Raw genomic sequence first — 20,977 nt, forward strand, 5'->3', positions numbered from 1 at the left:
GAATATGGCGCATGGTAGAATTTTAAATCAATGTGAAACTAATGAACGACTGAAGAAGGGCCTCGGCTCGAAACGTCTTGTTTAAAATAAAGTTTTTTCTTCTAATGCCATGCCGTTTTCTCTGAATATAATTTCTACTAATATTCACCATGGTAAATAATAAGTTTAATATATATATATCGTATTTTCTTCTAAAGTAATTCCGGTGGAATTTAAGGGTAGTTTATTTAAGTTTCCGATGAGAAAAACCTTTCTATTTGCGATACTGAATTACTCTTTATCAAAGTCTTGTTCTTACTTCACCACATCCAAAGCATGTGGAACGCTTTGTTGATCGGTCTCTTCAAGATGGAGCCAAAGCTAACTTCCTAAATTCATTTATTCAAAAGGTATACTATTATCTAGCCCCCACAAGTGTTTTTAAAAATCGGGTGCTGCGTGGCCCCTTGGACCAGCCATAGGCTTCGCGGCTATTTTGTTGTTTTAGCGATATGGTATACTCGCCGTGGCAAACGCGCTGAGCCAGACGAGGCAGCTCAGCGCGAGGGGAGTGAGCGTAAAATGTTGCCAATTGTCTTATTTATTTGTGGGTTAAGAAACTTAGAGGGAAAGGTACTTCGCGCTGCCCGACTTGTTTAACCCTACGTGGGAGGGCGAAATAAACTAAAAAAAAATATTTCTTAAACGCCCCGCGCCATTTGATCAAGACGATATAGTTTAACTTAAAAAATATTAAAAAGCAAAAGTTTTTGTTGTAATTGTGCAGAAAATAAACAAATTAGATTTGTTGGAAGTTCGACTTAAATTAAATGAGCAAAAATAATATATTGTGAATATCAATGAAAAGGAAAGCACTTTCGCCTCACAGCCAGAGGAGCCGGGTTCGATCCCAGCTTGTGGCACTGGCTGAAAACTCGGAACAACTCCTTCTCCGTTGAGTTTGCAAAGTTATCTCCCCACTGGTTAAAGAGCTTTTCCCTCGAGCTCTTCGATTTCCCCTTCCATAATAACTTGTCGAGGTTCACGGTAATAGTTAGTGTAGGGAGCTGTTGGTTCGCGTGGCGTGAAGGACTAGCCACCACCCTCCTACGTATTGTAACCCGGCGACCTGAATTAATTTCTTTAAAAGTCGCTTGATCACTTAGGCCTAAGGTGGTGCCTTGGGTCTTAACGTAGCTGATTATTATTTAAAGAAAAAAAGATTATTATTATTAATTCAATTTTATTCTCGTGATGGTTAGGCCACGACTAAATTGTTAATTGATATATTTAAAATAAACAGGGGGGGTGGTTTAAACATAAATTACGCTTTTCTATGTGATCATTTTCTGTGTCTGTAAATTCGGGCATCATAGCTCGAACGAAAGCGCGGGAGGGTGGAACCAATACACTAAACACTAAAAATCAAACACTACTTGTTACTACAATTACTTTGGAGACAATACACTCTTAAATAAAACAACTAACTACAGATGATATCAGTGAGGGCAAAAGCACGAACAGAAAAAGTAAATCTAACGGTATGAATATACAAGGCTGAATGAGCTCTCATTCTCGAGGGGATCTGTCTTTAACCTTTTCTCAAACGATACCGTGGGCTTAATCTTTCTCTACGTTTCACTGGCTAATTCAGATTTAGACCCTAGGTATTCTACAAGGGAGGTAGGGGGGATTTATTGCAAATTTCTACTCATCATTTGATTATCTTCGTGGCTGCTATACGTTTTACGGAATTCCGGATTACTGGAGCTTTCGATTTACGGGATTCCGGATTACCTAAGACACACGCGTTTTCTTGGAAGGGTTCGAGCGGGACTTCTTGTTTCGCGATGACAGATCCGAACCAGAGATACTGACAATATAGAGATATGAAACTCCGCCTGAAAAGCGACCCCCGAATTTTAAAAAAATCCTGAGCGGAGCGACGCCTAACGGCCGGGAGAAAACGTATTTTTCGAAATCCCAAACAGCGGATTTCAGACGCAAAAATTTATATACGCGTTTTGTCTTAGAAATTATCATCTTGAGGGTTTGTATCAATAAATAAATATGCCTGGAAGTAATTGTTCTATAAAATTTTGTAACAGTTCCAAATAAAAGCAAAGGATATCCTTGTTTAAGTTTCCAAAAGAGAAAGAACGGTGGGAAAAATTAATTAATAGCTTTTGTTAGGCCTATCTTTAATATGTGGTTTTTCAATAAACTTTGCTCTGAGAAATGGCTGATAATGTCGGAAGAAGCTATCTTTATTTGAAAGATGCGAAACATTTGCATCATAATAAAATATGTGCCCTACATTTTGAGGATTCTTGTTTTATGAATAGTAAAACTAAAAACCAACTGACATCAAACGCTATTCCAACAATATTTTCAAATGAATTTAAGCCAACAAGTAAAAATTGAGTTTTAAGTATTGTTTATTTATAAGTGAATTTAAATGAAACAAATTTCCCAAGGGAATGATAATTTAGCTAGTTGCTCAAACGTAAAGGTTCCGGAGAACTTAGTAGAAAATGATGTCAAGGACTATCATAAAAAAACTGGTACAATGAAATTTATACATTGGTAACGGGGTCATAAGTTAAAACTCAATTTTAAAATAGAATCTAGTAAACGGTCTGTAGAAATGGTGGAAGAGCGTAGGAGCCAGGGGGGCAATGCCCCTCCCTAGAATTTTACTGGGAGAGGCAACTAATGTTATTGCCCCTCCAACATTTTTGTCAGTTGAAATCTTCGCAAGGCTCAAATTATCATTTTAAAAGCATATAAAGCTTATAGAACCTCAACTGTGTTTAAATTTCAATCTTTTCCCGCCAATGTATATAGTAGAAAAATGTACAAATGCATTTGGAAAAGCTACACTCCACTAAAAATTCAAAACCATTCTCCAGACCGCTTTTGGTTTCACTTTGCCCCCTCCAACTTCTAGAACGTTCCTACGCCTCTGAAGAGCGCAATAATAGACCTACAAAAAGGACCCGTGTTTCAGTTGCAGCAAGTTCCAGCGAATCTATATCTACAGAACAGGATTGTAAACAGTTTCATTCAAAACAGCTCTATTAAATTTTAATTGAAATTCAGCAGGCTACTAAACCTAATATCAAGACCAATTCCTTCTTAACATTGACTTATATAAGACCCATATAATAATTCCAGATGATTATCATGAAAGTCTTGCATCAGCAAATAATTATTATCCCAGGTCATGTTCGGAGGAAGACTTTCAAATTTGTAAAAGTTCCCTTGAAAGCCAAGGGCCTGGAAAACAAAACACACTATCTTACATTTCAGGATATGTCTTATCTCGTTGTAATAAAAACCACAATTGTGAATCATGCAAAACTAAACTTGTAGATGAAAAACAAACACTCAACCAGTCAAATATATTAGCATCATTTAAGTCTCGTGATACATCAACATTCAGTGGCTTGACAATACCAACTGAAAGATTCCAGCGCTACGTATCTGAGATCAAGGACAAGTTTGATAAACTTTTCCCAATGGTAATACAAATGAATAAAGTCAAAGAGAGGCTTACCAGAATTATTTCAAGAATCGATCAATCTTGGTTTATTTCAAAAGATGAGATGCATCAGCTTGTTCCATGTGTTGATTACTCGAAAGAAATAATCAATTTTTTGTACAACTTTCCATTCGTAGTACATTGGAAAAACATAATTTTAACCACAAGTATGACAAAACCCCGAAACATCTAGATCGCAAATTACTTAAGGTTCAACATTAACAAATACTTACCAAACATTTTAGTCGTTAACCATTTTGATGACATATACTTGGATTAATAATATTCCAATTATTTATCCCAGAAATACCTTTGGATTAATGATCATTAATTTTACCTCTGGCCCTGATTCAAGTAACAAAGGTCTAAAATAACATAAAAAAATAGTTAATATATGAACTTTTTTAAAATAATTAAATATAATGAATTAAAAACTTACTTTTTATCTTATCTTAATAAATTATAATGACAATCCTCTAAGCAATCGTATTTCTTTATTAAAGCTGCACATATGATTCATTGAATTTCATTCAAACGTAAACCTACTACAAATAAACACGGGAAGAAAAAGCTTTCTCCCGTCTGATAGATGGCGCCGACGTTAACGAAAAAAAAAGGGGTCGCAGCGATGTATAGGGAGTTTCATATCTCTATATTGTCAGTATCTCTGTCCGAACTGCGTATTCGTCTCGTTTTACGGCGCAGAAGCCCGGATTACGGTGACGAAAGGTACGGATTACGGTTACGGATGTCCGGATGACGACGACGAATTTCTTACAAGCGGCCGTAGGAACTCCGGGTTTCGGTCTTAAACGTTAATTGAGGGAATTGTTCTCGTTCATCTGGCTTTCTTCTTTCGGAACAGCTAGATAATTGGTGATCAATATATGAATTGAGGGTGGAGAGGACATTACTTTTCCGAGATTCATGGCCATTTGGATTTTTTTTTCTGGTTGAAATGCCCGGGATGGATGTCATCTCTGAAATTCGCGAAGATTGTTTCGTTCGCGATATAGCGCAAGGGTCTAGCGAGGGTTGATGAAGATTAGGGCTCTGTCTTCTGGTTTTGTTCCGGGGATTGTGGGGCGGAGTTGAAACAAAAACAACTGGTGACCTCACGTTTTATGTGTGTCATTGTTGCACCTGAGCCTCGTGTCCTGTGATGCCATGATGGCGTCCTCTAACTTGGGAAGGTTCGCTCGTGGTTGCAGGGTGATGCCGGAGGGTCTCGGGGTATTTTAAGTTTCGTCTCCTGGCGGAAACCTCCTGGTTCCCCCGCGACCATGTGGCGGCAGCCTTGGAAAATCAAGATTTTGTTGGCGTATTGTTACCTGGGGGTAGACCTTAGCCCTGGGAACATGAAAATGATTTTATGGGGTCGTTGTGAGCTGATGTAATATTGATGTTCTTGTCTATTGCTCAGGGCATACCTCGGGGAAGTTTTTGGAAATATCTGGGCTTCGGAAGGGAGAGGAATGTGTTGCACCATGGTTTTGTGACAAAGAGAAAAACACTTTAATAAGGAAGTGTTTGAATTTGAGTCTTTCTGAAGGCAGGGATTTAGTTTATACTTTATTTTACGAGAATTGTTTATTTAATCAACTTAATATTATATTTTATGGTAGATCGATTTCTTTTATATGTATAACCTATTTGTAATTCGTTTGTGGCATTCAAAAGTTATTGAAGTTTCTAGTTAATGCTAATTTTAATTATTATTTAACAATGGAGATTATTTTTACCTCTCCGAGGGGACAAAGTCCCCTAGGAGGGGTTATACAACCACCGTGTCTGTCTGTGGGTCTGTCTGTCAGGCCTGCGAACGCGTTCGCATTTTCGGTGCAAAGTGTAATCACTGCGTACGCAGTTTCTCGAGATCTCTGCGTTCGCAGTTTCTCGAAGGGTTGGCAAAACTACCGTGTGACGGTGAGCGTTAACGGATTCATTTGCGGTTTGGTTTGGATGGTGTTTTTTCGCTCACCGTCGTGACGGTTTGGTGTATTACGTTTTTGTTATGTTTATGCGTAGGTTGTGAGTGTTGAATTTGTTGTGTTTGTGTTCTGATGGTTGTGCATGTTGAGTCTGTTGTGTTTATATGGGCGTTTTCTCTCCAACTTCTTCTTAATGACTTTGAGACGGACCGAGTGCTGAGTGTAATGCTACCTCTCAACGTCCAATAGCAGGGTTTCCACCAGTTGTACACGGTATTCGTCTTAGTATCAATTTGCGATCGCATCGGGCGGGATTTGAACCCGAGACCTCCTGCTTGACAGGCGGACGATCTACCACAGAACCACCGACACTTGTTACGCCTTATTGAAAATTAGACCTTCAGCTTTATCGGAAGCGTATTTAATAGAGTACGAAATTTTGGTTTAATTGAAATAGAATTGAAATTGAAATTATTGCATCGAATAAATTATAATTTAGCGTTTCTCTATTGATTAATAACAAATGCGCCACCCAGGTTTCGAACCCAGACCATTCGGCTTGGCAGTCGAGCGCTCTACCACAGAACCACCGATAGCTGCTTAGGTTCACTGAAATTAAAACACGCATCGTAAGCATAATAGGTAATAAAGACTTTTTTTTAATGAATTTATTAAGGCCTAATCTGGTTTTTTTACGAATGAAATTTTAAAGGTTAAATCTTGTTTTAGCGCAGTCAGCCGAGATAAGAGGGTTAAAGGGTAGACCCTGTCGGTGGTCCACTTTGATAGTTTATTTTTTTTATTTACGGGTATTCTTAACGACCTATATATAGTTGTGTTAATTCAAAGACGATAATTTAACGTTTATTGCTTTAAGAGCTGGCGGTTAGTCAAGTGGCTCTCTGTGCTTTGTTGATGGTAAGGTTTTTGCTTCTTGTAAATATATTTGGTGTGGATATTTGGATATCTACGATTTCTAACGCAGTCAATGATTTCCTGGGTGCGCGAGTCATTATATGATATTGGAAATTGGACGGCATTGGTCTTTTTCATGCGGTATGTGTCACAACATCAACTGGAAGTCTACGAGTGTTGAAATAAAATGAGCGTTAAAGATGCGGCAAGTATTTCGTAAGCGAGAAAAATACAATTACTATCTGTAGATATTTCTTTCATTAAAATTTGCTTAGTATTATATTCAACTGATAAACATGTACTGTAAAAAGGGTTAAATTCAATTGTGCATTGTTTTAGTAAGTCTAACTCGCTGTTGTAACTACTTAATTTATAATATTCTGAATAAATTAAACTCGATTGTTTCGTCTCAATTATTTAAATTAAAATTAAAATTTTATACCGGGCAGGGTTTGAACCGAGAATACGTTTTTCGTAAATAAGTCTGAATTGCGGAGATATCTTTGGGGGTCGTGTCGAGAAAGTAATACCACTAGGGACCATTCTTCCGAGGAGAGGTATATTTTGGCTTGCCAACTTGTTATTCATTACATCTTTGTATTCTGAGAAATTTGGTATATTGTGCTTTGACGAATAATCAAGAATACTATCAATAATAGCCAAATAAGTATCAAAAAGTAAGTAAGATCTATCTGATGGGTTATACTTTCTCCCTTTCCTCCTTAACTCACAAACAAATTAGGCAATTGGCCACATTTTATGCTCTCTCCCCTCGTGCGGCTCAGCGCGTTTGCCCCTGCGAGTATACCGTACTGATCCGACACAAAATTGCCGTTAGCATTGCGGTGAAGCCGAGGGCCGGTCCAAGGTGCCATGCAGCACCCGGTAACCTCTGGTTTCTTTGCTAAATTCCAAAAGGTAATAATTTTTTTCGGTGTTCATTGCCATTAGCGAGTTTCCACATTTATCAATTAAAAATAATTTCCGAATTTCATATGATCAAATGATCACTGTTTCGAATTCTCAAAAGGTAGTTCAATTATCTGAGAATAATAATTTTTTAACTGAAGATTATATTCTTCAAGCACGTGCTATATGACGTTTTCCCAAGTATACACCTCTGGCTGCGTACTGTAATTCTGAAACTGTGCCCACTTAAAGTATTTTGAATACATTTAAAATAGTTGGTTGTGGTGTCGAATATTTATCTCTTTCTTTAAATTATACATCAATGTTTAGAGAAAAAGAAAAAAATAGTTGATTATTAAAACACCCCTATCTGTCGTTAGTTAAGTTTTGGCGATATTTGAAGATGAGGAAAAAGAAGAAATCACATAAGTAAAATTGGTATAAGAGACACTTTTTCAAATACATGTATGGTCGTATTGACCAAGTTTCCTATGTCTAATAATAAAACCTAGAGATCTCTTTAGGCCTTTAATTTGGTTCAATCATGGCTCAATAGGGATGAAACCAGGACGTTCATTGGATATCGTATTCTGAAAAAATAATTTAAAAAACCAAACTTGATATTAAAATTTTATTCAAAACATTAAAATACAAGATAATGGAAAAAATCCAGCAACAAGTGTTGATTGTAATAACACGAACTCTGCAAGTATTAGCAGTTAACATATAAATTACAAAACTTATATAGTTATTTAATTTTTATATAACAAAATAAATTTCGAACTAAACTATTAAAAAATTAAATAGCCATCCTTATACAAATGTAAAATAACAATTAAATTAATTTTTAAATCAGAAGCAAAATAAAACTAAGCCAGTTAATACTATGCCTTAAAAAAAATTAAGACTATCGGATGAAAAATGTACTCTAGAAATTACTGTTTCTCGAAGCTTAATTTTAATATCTATCCAAATCTTACTTTTGGAATTACAATTTAACTATATAAAATATCACAGTATAAAATAAAGCTTTAGGCGAACCGTTCAGTGAGAGTAATGAATAATAAACTTAAAAAGTTAAATTGAAACATTTACAGGTCCAAAATGAACTTTAAAAACAGCGAACCTTCCTTAACTTTCGGAGAATTTAACCCAAATCTTACTTTTGGAATTACAAATTCAATATATAAAATATAACAGTATGAAATAAAGCTTTAAGCGAACCGTTCAGTGAGAGTAATGAATAATAAACTTAAAAAGGTTAAATTGAAACATGTACAGGTCCAAAATGAACTTTAAAAACAACGAACCTTCCCTAACATTCGGAGAATTCAACGCAAATCTTACTTTTGGAATTCCAAATCCAATATATAAAATATAACAAAATGAAATAAAGCTTTAGGCGAACCACTCAGTGAGAGTAATGAATAATAATTTTAAAAAGTTAAATTGAAACATGTACAGGTCCAAAATGAACTTTAAAAACAGCGAACCTTCCTTAACTTTCGGAGAATACAACCCAAATCTTACTTTTGGAATTCCAAATCCAATATATAAAATATAACAAAATGAAATAAAGCTTTAGGCGAACCACTCAGTGAGAGTAATGAATAATAAACTTAAAAAGTTAAATTGAAACATGTACATGTCCAAAATGAATAGACTTTGATCGAACATATTTTCTTCCTACCTCTGTAAAAGACACATTAAATAAATCGAGTTAAAATCATTAAAAAAATCAAACAGTTTTTTAATAAAATACTTACTCTTATGATATATTATCAGCAATACTAGAGATTAACGTTTGTGTAGAACGCATTATGGACTTTATGGTGACTGATTCCAAACTATCCAGTAATGGCGTCGTACAAAAGAAACTACAAACTGGGCTACCAGATATTTTAAAAGGACTTTAGCTCGGCCAACTTAGATCAGCTTTTTCGCAGTAATAGGCTGTGATTATAGAAATAATTCATCAAATGAAAATAATGGAAATAAAAACTAAGAAAATAATAATATAAAAAAATATTAAAATTAAGAACAGATAAAATTAATTAAATAATTAAGTTGTTTTAATTTAACACGTAATTTCATTAATTCACGTTAAATAAACTCGTAAATTTAAATAATAATATTCTTAATAAAATTAATATTTTGTTGTTCATTAATCATTATCAGCTCAAATACAAATACAGGTGAAAAAAATTAAAATTAATTGCTGATAAACGCACCTCTAGATAGCATTGATGGACGAAACATTTCGGACGAATAGTGGAGATCCATACGACGTCGATTGGGCTGAATATTGGATGTCGCGAAATTGGTTCTACGAGGACTAAAATTTGACGTCCGTTATTCGTCCCGTAGGACGAATTTTGGACGGGAACAAGCTGGGCTCTATGGACCATGCTGGGACGTCCCAGGGTCGATTTTTGTTTGCTGGGAAGGTTATTTACTTCCGAAATTGTTTAATGTCTTTAACAAGATCTACGCTTGCTTGGCTACTTTTCTTGGACAAGGTTAGGTAATTTTATGGGTTTCGTCGATATATCGTAATTTTAGAGAGGTTTTATAATTTTTAAATTTCAGGTGTCTCTGTAGATTTTGGAATGTTCTGAGGGTTTTGAAATTGGCGAGATTTTAGCAAGATTTTAGTTTCGGTGGTTTTGAAGGGTTTTTTATTTAAATATGGGTGAATTTGGGCCAATTTAAATGATGTGAGTTAAAATACTTTGTTTTGAGCTAATAAAAATGTACGATATAATTGCAATTATCACTAGGCAAAATAGTAACGTTTTAATAATTTTATATTTTGTTTGGTATTAAAATGACTTAATAGATTGGCCAAAAAATACCCAATATTTTGCAATGATTGACACCCAAAATCATTTTTCTAAGTTTTTTGACAAAATTTATCGTGCCAAAGCTTTTCCAATTCTACTTTTCTAATTTGATCAATTCAGACATTTTACGCGAAGTTGCATACATAAGAGAGATTCAACACCGATTTTCTACATTCTCCGTAAATGTGTTTTTATCAGTTAATACCCACATCAAATAAATTTTTTATAAATAAATATTAAAAAAAAACAACCAGGATCATATTTCCGACCAGTTTACATCAGAAACCTGATAACTTTGCATTGAAAGTATATTAATTCATATTCAACAGATGAGCGGCATAGTTTGAACGGAAACTTGAATAGAATTGCATTAATTTAATTTTAACTAAAATTGAGAGAAACAGTACTAAGAACTTGATATTAAGCATACTTAAATTAGAAAGTCTGTTAAAATACAGCAGAAAATCCGCCACATTTAAGGACCAAGTCGATCAATCTTGAACAAAACAAATAAATAACATGTGTCTTTAAAGACAAATATTTTTTTCAAATATTCGATAAACGTCGTTTGGATAATGGGAATTATGTAGGATTGATGACTTTCTCCGAGTTTTGGCGACAACATTTATAGTAACATAACAAGAATAAATATATTTCTCTATGTGAGCCCAGATGCAGTATTTGGGCAATGTTTTATCTCAAGTTTTGCAGTTTGATATTCTTCAAACTAGTTATCCTTGGGTTCAGTTTAGAAAGTGAAGAATATCAAACAACTTAGCAGAAGTGGTAAAGTAAAAAGACTTTTCAGTCGAAACAATAAATATGACCTTAGCTCAACTGAAAGAATAAGAAAATTTTGCAATGCAAAGCTACTCTTGCATAGCATAGTTCAAAAGTATAGAAGTAAACCTCGGTCTCTAGGGTAATCATGATACGAGTTATACGTCGTTTTATTCCCACACGATTTCCGGACCGATATCTCAGTTTTGACTCAAGTAATTCGGTTTTTCTCTCAATAGCAGTTTTGGTGAGGCTTTCAACCGTCGTTTTTCAGTGTGGTGGTAGCAGAGGTTCATAAAGACATCCTCCCCGTCTGGTTCCTAATAAAATATAACGATGTCTTTCGTTTTTTACGAAAAAGCTCATTTTGTTATACCACTGAATGTAGTTATCTTTGAACAGGCAAGTATACAGGATGTTTATTTTGGCTCGAAAAAGTGATTTTTTTCCGAAACTATGTTTTCTAGAAAGTTGAAATTTGTACTGTACATTATACGTGCCGGGGGACACTTTCTACCAAAATTACATCTAAATCTAAATATATTTTCAGGTTTTTTGAACATTTAAATTTTAACCGCTAGTTGCCATAAGAAAATTGTCAATGAGTAAATTGTAGAGCGTCACCGAAAACGTACACATAATATTGGCGCAAAAACAATAGACTTCTTTTTCACTGAAAAAATACGACTTGAAAAAGTGACAAGTTGGGTAAGCTAAAATACCTTTATTTTTTAATTCCATTGGGAGAGTAGTGTAACTTTATGAAAGTCAGAAATTTGTTAAACTGGAGAGAATGGCGAAGAAATTAAATTAATAAATTAAATTAATAATGACGATTTAAAATACGTAAGATCTGGCGACATTGCTGACCAATATGCCGAAGCGTTTCACCATATTCATCATTTTGAAATACAGTATTTCACATTTCGGGGTCATGAGGCGTGGAACTCTTTTTGAAACGACAATCTGGCTTATTTAGCTATTGACTTTTCCTATTAGTTTTTTAATATAATAGGCTTGTGTTTGCATCTAGTCGTATTCGAAACCTATTTTAACCCTGATAGGTGAGAAGATAAATAGACCACAGGTTTAAAGGTCAGTAAAAACCTTAAATTTATTTAGTATTTAAATAACTGTAGTAAAAACTGTGTAACATTATTGTCGTAAGCAATCTTAACAATCATGCCTTAATATTCTTGAGCTGATCGTACGGAACTAGTGGCCATTTACTACGCGGAAGGTGGAAGAAATCTACGACGAGTGAGTGAGATCTTTGAGCAACGACATCCAGATAGAAGACCATCCATAACTACTGTAAGGCGAGCTGTAAATGACTTTCACCAGTATCGTAACGAACAACCTCGATATCGTGGGCCTGGTCAGCGGGATTTGGACTTCGTTTTTGCCTATTTTGCGACATACAAACGTAGTAGTTGTGCCGCGGCGAGTAAGGATTTGGCTTACAGTAAAACTCGCATTTGGGGAATTTTACATAGGCAAAAGTACCATCCTTTCAAAGCAACGCTTCACCATGGTTTACGAGATGGAGACGCTCAACAACAGCTGGATTTTTGCAACTGGCTGCTAAATTCCGTGCACGACGACCCACAATTCCTCCACAACATGCTATTCTCAGGTGAATCCTCGTTTGCAAGAGACAGCCCTTACAATCACGAAAATAATCATGTTTGGGAAGACACAATTCAACACTGGGGATATGAACACCGTCACCAATTTCAATTTGGGCGCTTGAATGTTTGGATTGGTCTTGTTGGAAACCGGTTAATTGGTTTCCACAAGACGGTGTCCCGCCTCATTACCACAGAGCAGTGAGAGATTACCTTAACAACGAATTTCAACAACGATGAGTAGTAGGATTTTACCATTTCTACCGCAAATTGGAGCCATGGGAGCCGTTGGAGCCGGTTGGAGCCGTTGGAGCTCAAACGTTTTGTAGCTTACCTATACGAGGCTGATATAAGATAATGTTTATCGGTACGTAGAGGACAGATAACTTAAGCAATGGTGGTTATTGAAACTAAAAGTAAACACGTACGATTTGGGGGATCGACAGTTTACATCATCCCGTTTGAACATAGAGTAAATTATACATTACGTCAGTCTTATTTGTTTACACAGCGAATAAAATGTGTGTACGAACCTCTACTGAAACCAATTCTGAAAATAAAACTAAAAAGTATGGGGAAAACCAGTGTGTAAGCCTTTAGAACACGTGACTGGTATTTCCAAGCAAACATTGTGAAACGTACGCGTTGAGTGGGGAATATCTAAGACGTCATAAGTTCAAACTGCAACTGAAAGTATTAAAGGTCGATATATTCACGGTATAAAAGCCGCTGAAACCGAAAGAGAGCTATATTTTCTCGGAGCTCTCTCTGCTACCACAATCGGACGCTGAACTATAACCACAGTAATAAATGTGAGTACTATGTATTTAAAAAAAAAACGTTTTAGTTTGCATGAATGCTCTTAAGCCTTGGTCATTTTTAACTAAAACTTGAGTTACTCTATAGGGACAACACCAATATTTTTGAAATTTCCTCGAGCCTGTAAAATTAGACTAGGATTTACAAATGGATCGTCCAGCATCGTTCTAAGCGAGGAAGAGTACTACCAGCTCTATCGTATGAAGGACGAAATCACGATGTATTTCCAAAACGACGATGCCATCCCCATCTCGTTATTTTTCGAAGGGTCGACTCATAAGCGTCTGGAAGTCAAAACGTATCAAGACCGCAAAACGTTAAATATTCGCGAAATGTCTACCGGCAACGGCAAAAACTATGGGATGTTATTTCCTACTAAAAATGGTTTGCCATTGGATCTGTTTTGTGGGAAAGACTTTTAGAGAAACATGAACAGGTCATGATATTGCTAAACGAGAGTAAACGTGTTTACGAAGCGATTAAGGAGACTGTCGTTCAACAGCTCACCACGTATATTAAAAATTCGTGTAATGGGTGTCGTATAGATCATCCGTCGCAATTACAACATGAATGTCTCTTACACGATTGGAAGGAACGTGTAGACATGAACATTTCAAGTGCCATCAGTAATTTAAATATCCAGTCAATAACGGAAGTTTTCAATAATTCAACATTTTTAAGTTTTGAATTTTGTAAGCAAATGGTTACCATAATTGTTTGTACTTCTAAACAGTATTTGTAATTAAATAAAATTTTTAATTTTCTGATATAAAAATTTCCCAAAATCTTTCCTAGATATCTAATCTATAGATAAGTAAACAATTGTGATTAATAAAATTTTGAATTTTCTGATACGATAAAAAAACAAAACAGAAAAACCCTAAATTGGTTCTTTAAATATTTTCCTACACATTTAATCCATAGAAAAGTAAACAACAAATATCATTAGGAAACTCTAAATAAATTCTAAGATAACTGCGTCCAAGTTCCGATACGATCTCCAAGATTAATTATCTTTATCAAAGTGTTATCTTCAGATCATTATGAGAAATAAATTGGACGATTGCCGATTGGTTTTTGTTTTGTTTTTGTTTTAATTGGCGTACGGAATATTTTACTGTGGTTGGGAAATAATATGGGCCATTTCAATTTGGGGTTTTTAATTTGATATACGAAAAAAACGAACTGTGCCCTCTGATAAACAAATAAGTAAGCAGTATAAATAGTTGGCGCTCTAGTTCTTAATTGTCAAAAGTTTCTGCTCCCTCAAAGCGACATCATCCGAACTTGTTCCGGCACTCGTAAGAATAATAGTTTTTTTAAAAATTAAAATGGTTATGTGTGATATATGTGGAGCTAAGTTCTCGGCTAATAAAAATTTGCTGAGACATAAACGTGAAAAACACGATAAAATCAATTTTCCGTGTTCAAAATGTAAGCAATCGTTTACCCGTCGTGGTGTCCTAAATCGTCACGTCAAAAGTCACGGTACTAACGATCCCGTCGAAGGTACCTGCCAGTCCGGACAGAAACGCCGGGCGTGCCCCGACTTACCATCAGCCAAGAAAAGTAAAATTTTATTTTATATTTTAATTTTAATTTTATATATTTCATATATTTTATATATTTTATTTTGTTAGGTGAATACCACGATTTATACGTTCAATCAGACGTTCTTCTCGTGGCGGACGTTTTTGAAAGCTACCGCACCATGTGTATACAATACTACAAGTTAGATTGCGCGCACGCGTACACAGGACCTAGATTCGCTTGGGAAAGTGCCTTGTGTATGACTAATGCCAAGTTGGACCTTCTAACTGATCCAGATATGCATCTGTTTATCGAAAAGGGCATCCACGGTGGCGTTTCCATGATCAGTCACCGATACGCTCAAGCACACAATAAATATTTGCCGGAGACGTACGACCAATCGAAGGCGAGCAGTTACATCACGTATTTGGGTAAAACTTTTATTTAAATTATTATTATAAAATTTTTTTAAACTTTTATTTAAATTATTATTATCAAATTTTTTTTAAACTTTTATTTAAAATATTATTATCAAAAATAATATTAAAAAAAAACAATTGTGTACTTTAGACTGTAACAATCTATACGGTACGGTTATGTGCGATAATCTGCCGATGAGTAACTTCAAGTGGATCCACCCCTGCCCCGATTTCACAAATGAGATCATCCTTTCCCATCCTGACGACGACCCCGTGGGATATAATCTAGAAGTGGATCTAGAATACCCCGAACACCTTCACGATGATCACAACTGCTACGCGTTAGCCCCGGAGAAACGTACTATTACAACTTCTGAACTGTCCACGTATTCCAAGGACCAACTTAAGGAATTGGGTCTTAAGGAAAAATACAGTTTCCCTAAACTGGTACCTTCTCTTTACAATAAAGAGAAATACGTGGTTCACTATAGGAACTTGAAATATTACGTTTCAAAGGGGGTTAATAATAAGCAGAGTTCATCGAATCATGTCTTTCAACCAGGGACCGTGGCTTAAACCTTTTATCGAGTTTAACACGGAGAAACGAAAGCAAGCACCCAATGATCATGAACGTAACTATTTCAAGTTACAAAATAATAGCGTGTTCGGTAAGTAACTAATTTAATTCAAGTCATTCGTTACCAAAATAGAGATGAAAAAACAACTGTAAATAATCACCGTTTCTTTATTTAGGGAAAACTATGGAGAACCTACGGAACCGAATCGATTTTCACTTAGTGCAGACTCCTGAACGCGCCATAAAGAAAGCTAGCTCGCCAGCCTTCGAACGCTTCACCGTGTTCAAGAATGATCTGGTAGGAATCCAACACTTGAAGAAGTGCCTCACGCTTAACAGACCGATATACACCGGTTTCGTCATTTTGGACTGGTCCAAATTGCTAATGTATCGGTTCCACTATGACGTCATACGCTCGCAGTACGGAGACGCCGCTAAACTTCTTTTTACCGATACGGACTCGCTCACATACCACATCGAAACAAACGACCTTTACGAAGATTTTGCTAACAAGAGTAATATGTACGACTTTTCAGGCTATCCGGAAAACCACCCTCTCTACAGCGAAGACAACAAGAAAGTCCTAGGCAAGTTCAAAGACGAACTTGATGGGATCCCCGTCCAGGAATTTTGTGGTCTGAGGTTGAAAATGTATTCACTGCTTTCCGCTAAAGGGGAGAAGAAGACGGCTAAGGGTATATGCCGCCGTGTCATTAAAAAGAAGGTCCGGCACGTCCAATACCAGGACTGTCTCCTGAAACGCAAGCTGACTGTCGAATCGATGAAAAGCATCGTGAGTAAAAAACATGAACTTTTCACGGTGAGGCAGTCGAAGCTTTTTCTCAACCCATGCGACGATAAGCGATTTATCGTTGATGGAGTTACCACCCTCGCTCATGGACACTATCAAATTTCTAATGTTTTAATTTTAAAAGAAACTGTTTAAAATATATATTATTTTGTAAATAAACTCTGCTTAATCTGAAAATCTGTTTTAGTTATTTAAGCCAACGTAATGGGTTGGGAAGAGGGGTGCCTACCCGCGCTTCCCACGCCGCGCCGATGTATAATTATCTTCGCGCCGCGCCCGGGGTAAACCGCGATACGCTGCCTCTCCGCATAAATAAAACCAGGGAAATAAGAAAAAAACTTTATTGAATATCTCTTGTACATAAATTCCGTTATCATTTTATCATTGACATTCTTATCTTTTTTAAATTTTGAAAGAATATTATACATTTTTATACCTCTACATCTATACAAGGCGAAATAGACGCAGTATCCGCCGCATGTCTTGCTAAAATGTCCTTGCATGTGTTTAGAGTTGAAAGTGACGGTTAAACTATTTCTTTCAACAAAATCATTAAATTTAAACATGCCTGGAGGATATCCGAAACTGTCCAGAAATTCAGTATTCCTATGACGTGAAAAGTATATAACGGTCCAATGCTCGCCGTTTGTATTAGATAACCCCGTATTCACAATGTAAAGCGAGGGAAACGTTTTTACGTGTTTGGGAAGGTTGTCCGCGGCGAACACTCCTCGAAACAATCCCTTGGTGTGCGGATCTTTTTCCATTATTTTGGTTAACTGTTCCGAGTCCATTTCATCAATTGCTATAATCGTAGATTACGTTTCGGTTTTTATCTATTTCAATAAAATTTTGGAATTTGGCGTAGTATAGAACGCTAACAGTCTTCGGTAAGTCCTTGGCGAACTTTAATTCTAATCGTAAGTTTCCGTTCTTTATCAACTGGAACTGCGAGTTGGAGCGGATGAGTTCGGCACTCAAGTCAAATACGAATATACAGTTTCCATTAGGAAATTCCTCGCGAGTTATTAAGTTGCCTTCGTCAAGGAGCCATTGCGAAGTCCGGGTGAAAAGATTCGTGTACGATCTCATATACTGATTTTCTCGAAAGTTGGGGGTCAAAGCTTTATGAGGGATACTTGTCCCGTCTAAGAATAGCGATATATGATTTAAATCAAAGTGTTGAAAATTGAAAGGCGTCTTCGTGTAATCTCCGAGATAAGAATTTTGTTCCACGAGTGCGAAAAGGACTCGTTTAGGTAATTGACCCATAAACAAATTATCTCGAACGCAAATTTTAGTTCCACTATTTATAGAGAAAGAGTTGCCTTCGGTTCGAGTTATGGGGTATTTCATTGTAGGAAGTTCCAAACATTTTGCGTGGGAAATTAAAATTTCGGGAGTCAACTTTACTTTCCTGATATACAGGGACGCCAACTCGTATTGCACTTTCCATTTGACGCCGTCAAAAGCGTGAATACAAAATTCGTTGGGACTTTTAATAAATTTGAACTTTAAGTCAATCATGTTAGGGATGAAACGCGACTGTTGACACAAGTCCGCGTGAACCGTTCCCATCAAATCGATCGTTCCTTGTCTAGCAAAATTCGTTCTTTTCTGGAATTCTTCGTTTTCCGTTGGAGTGTCGAATTTCCCGGCAGTATCTTTGTAAAACAACGCGGCCGTCCGGTAACTCGTTTTTGCTGGTCCTCCAAATGTGACGGCAGTTTGAAACATGGCCCTGTACGGGTAATTCTGCGGTGATGGCGTTACGTGCACTTGTGACTTCGCTAAAAAGACTGGCGTTAAACAGATTTACGGACGCTACCTCGTCAGCTAGCGTGACGATTGATTTGCGGTCGGCCGAATATACCGCTGCCGCCGGGATAGTCTTGCCATCCGCCGGGTCGACGATTCGAACTTGTAGATGGAGTAACGTTTTTGACATGTCAATATACGTTTCCGAGTTTCCGGCCACGTTGAACGTAATTGTTGAATTTTCGTTAATGTTAGAGATGGGGCTGTACTCGACCCATTCACCACTTACGATGCTGGCGTTAGTGAGCGGGATGTTAAAAAGCTCCAATTCGGAACTCACCGACGCTCGCGAATCGGGGTGGATGCTTGTCATTTTATATTAAGAGAAAATATCGGAGGGTTGATGAAACGATGTTCGCTTCTTCCTGCTCGAGACTGAACTGACTATCCTTTTTCGTTTTCGATTCCTTTTATTCCCGTTTCCGGACATTTTCTGTTTCACCACGTCATTCAATTCCAAAATGGTTTCCTTCCCCACTTTCGTGCCGTGGCTTTTAAGCGAGTCCTTAATCGGTACACCACTGGCGACGTCCGCCGCAATTCTAGCCCCGGTTTTCAAAAACGTTTTTCCAAAGAAAATGGCGCCCTTTTTCAAAATCGGGATAGCTTGTCGAAAGGTAGAGGCTATGAAATTTCCAAGACCGTAGCCTTGCTGAACGGCGAGACCGTGGTAAGCGGGTATAGACCCATTACCCGACTGATAATGTTCAATCTGGCTTAAAAAATGCCGGTCGTAGTCCAACTGATTGACCGGTGAAGAGTGATGATACTTCATGATGCGTTTCGTATAATGTTCACAATAAGAATGAGGAGTGTACGTTTCCCGTACGCTAAATTTATAAGGGTGTCCACATTCTTCGAGGTCTAAAGTGGAGGGTTACGTGAACCTTTCCTCTTTCAAACTTGACGGGGACTCCCATTTCGCTCATAACGTTAATTTCGAAACGTATTGGCCGAAACCGGCAGGTAGTGAGGTCGGGAAAATTCCTTTTCCACCGTATCACCGTCCCTCCCTTGTACGCTCGCTATTCGGAGCAAAGGCACGTGTACGTCTCCTACAGCCCTGCTTTACACAATATCGGAATATACGAATAGAGAATGAAGACCGGCGTCCAAATCAACTGGGTACGTTGCCGTTCTTATCTGAGCGAATCTAGTAGTTTTCGTTGCATCTTTGGAAAATCCCAACATGACTGCCAGGGTACCAGGTATAGTTAACGTGTAATTCGTTTTAACGGAAACTTCCACGCGACGAATTCTAGCGATATATCTAAACGTGTATTTCGCTTCCGCAGGCGTGTCTGGATCGAAAATATCATCTTCGGCTGTCACTTTATTTTTAAGTATTGTCACGTTGGCGATATCGTCTTCGTCGTAATTGAGTTGTTCCAAAAGGTCCTCGATATTTCCGTAGTAGCCAGCCGGCAGTTCTATCATTTTAAAGTAACCACTACTAACCATAGATTTTACGTGGCTAGTTAAAGTCAACGCGCACGACACTGGCATATTGTTCCAAGTATGAGGATAGCTAATCTCCGCCAAAGCCACCTCGTAGGGTCCCTGCAGTTTCACCGATTCTGGTAAGTATGTTCGAAATTTACTGGTCGTATTATTGGGAAAATAACTCATTGACGAGTCCGAAGGTAATGTAATGTAAAAACTCATATTAAATCAATTTCTCGCACCCAGCTGTCGAACGATGGCGGATATCCTTTCCAGCGAACCAACTTCTCTACACTTCCGTCTGCTTTTCGTCGCGTACGTAACACTTTCTCAATTTTGAAAGTACTATTATTTAGGTCTTTCCCCACTTTCTGTAGTTGCTCTCGGTAGAAAATCCCTGTAATGACCTCGTTGTCCAAGGCGCGTATCTTATATACCGGAGGGCTGCGGGGTAGCCTTTCTGATATTTTAAAAAGTTCTTCAGACCACGTGGGAAAGTATCCCTTCTCAAAGATGTCTTTGCGCGCACTTTTTCGAACTACGTCATCAACATCGAAAGCGTACGAGCCTGGTGGCGTAAAATCCACGTCGCCGTAGAGGTTTTCCCAAACACGTTTCGAAATGGCCGAAGTGACTTCGACGGGTTTGCACTTGATCGATCGGTAATAGCTATTGTTATACGCCTCGACCATTTCTTTTAAAACATCGATATATTTAAAAGTATTATTTTCCGTAAAGTACCAATACATCCGGGTTCGATTACCGTCGCTTTCAGTTCCGAGTCGGGGGCGAAAAATCCGATTCCTCTTCATTTTAATTCTCCTTGTATCTCTTTGTAAACAAACTTATTCCCGTGGTCACTTTGGACGCGTTTTGGGGAACGTCCCGATTCCAAAATAGTTTTAAAAGCTTTAAGCATGGTTGGACCTTTCTTGTCTTAAGTAGTGACCACGAACGCGTACTTGCTAAAAACGTCGATGCAACATAGTAAGTAACGAAACCCTTTATTATGACGAGTGAGACTTTTTAAA

General features: G+C 37.2%; 3 protein-coding genes across 3 annotated transcripts; 1 reads left to right on the top strand and 2 right to left on the bottom strand.

The window, feature by feature from the left end:
* Nucleotides 1-14,679: 14,679 nt before the first annotated feature.
* LOC149949488 (uncharacterized) lies at nucleotides 14,680-17,215 on the top strand. The gene is made up of 6 exons (XM_090169430.1): nucleotides 14,680-14,917; nucleotides 14,989-15,309; nucleotides 15,449-15,744; nucleotides 15,860-15,965; nucleotides 16,051-16,694; nucleotides 17,102-17,215. The coding sequence occupies exons 1-6, from the start codon at nucleotides 14,680-14,682 to the stop codon at nucleotides 17,213-17,215; spliced, it is 1,719 nt and encodes a 572-aa protein (XP_090025556.1).
* Nucleotides 17,216-17,483: 268 nt separating this feature from the next.
* On the bottom strand, nucleotides 17,484-18,816 carry LOC149949489 (uncharacterized protein F54H12.2-like). Its single transcript, XM_090169431.1, has 2 exons — nucleotides 18,514-18,816; nucleotides 17,484-18,440 (listed from the first exon to the last, which is right to left on the bottom strand). Exons 1-2 carry the CDS (start codon nucleotides 18,814-18,816, stop codon nucleotides 17,484-17,486), a joined length of 1,260 nt encoding a protein of 419 aa, XP_090025557.1.
* Nucleotides 18,817-20,164: 1,348 nt separating this feature from the next.
* On the bottom strand, nucleotides 20,165-20,638 carry LOC149949490 (uncharacterized). Its single transcript, XM_090169432.1, has one exon. It carries the CDS (start codon nucleotides 20,636-20,638, stop codon nucleotides 20,165-20,167), a length of 474 nt encoding a protein of 157 aa, XP_090025558.1.
* Nucleotides 20,639-20,977: the final 339 nt, after the last annotated feature.

This window comes from Leiobunum rupestre, chromosome 3 (genome assembly GCF_980474605.1).
Source record: "Leiobunum rupestre chromosome 3, qqLeiRupe1.1.hap1, whole genome shotgun sequence".
NCBI lineage: Eukaryota > Metazoa > Arthropoda > Arachnida > Opiliones > Sclerosomatidae > Leiobunum > Leiobunum rupestre.

Excerpts from the sequence above, each read along its gene's own strand:
- LOC149949488 (XM_090169430.1), top strand. The coding sequence starts at position 14,680 with ATGGTTATGTGTGATATATGTGGAGCTAAGTTCTCGGCTAATAAAAAT. Across the intron at positions 15,310-15,448 it reads CAGTTACATCACGTATTTGG|ACTGTAACAATCTATACGGT; the intron begins GTAAAACTTTTA and ends TGTGTACTTTAG. Across the intron at positions 15,966-16,050 it reads ACAAAATAATAGCGTGTTCG|GGAAAACTATGGAGAACCTA; the intron begins GTAAGTAACTAA and ends TTCTTTATTTAG.
- LOC149949489 (XM_090169431.1), bottom strand. The coding sequence starts at position 18,816 with ATGACAAGCATCCACCCCGATTCGCGAGCGTCGGTGAGTTCCGAATTG. Across the intron at positions 18,441-18,513 it reads TCGTCACGCTAGCTGACGAG|AATTACCCGTACAGGGCCAT; the intron begins GTAGCGTCCGTA and ends CCATCACCGCAG.
- LOC149949490 (XM_090169432.1), bottom strand. The coding sequence starts at position 20,638 with ATGGTCGAGGCGTATAACAATAGCTATTACCGATCGATCAAGTGCAAA.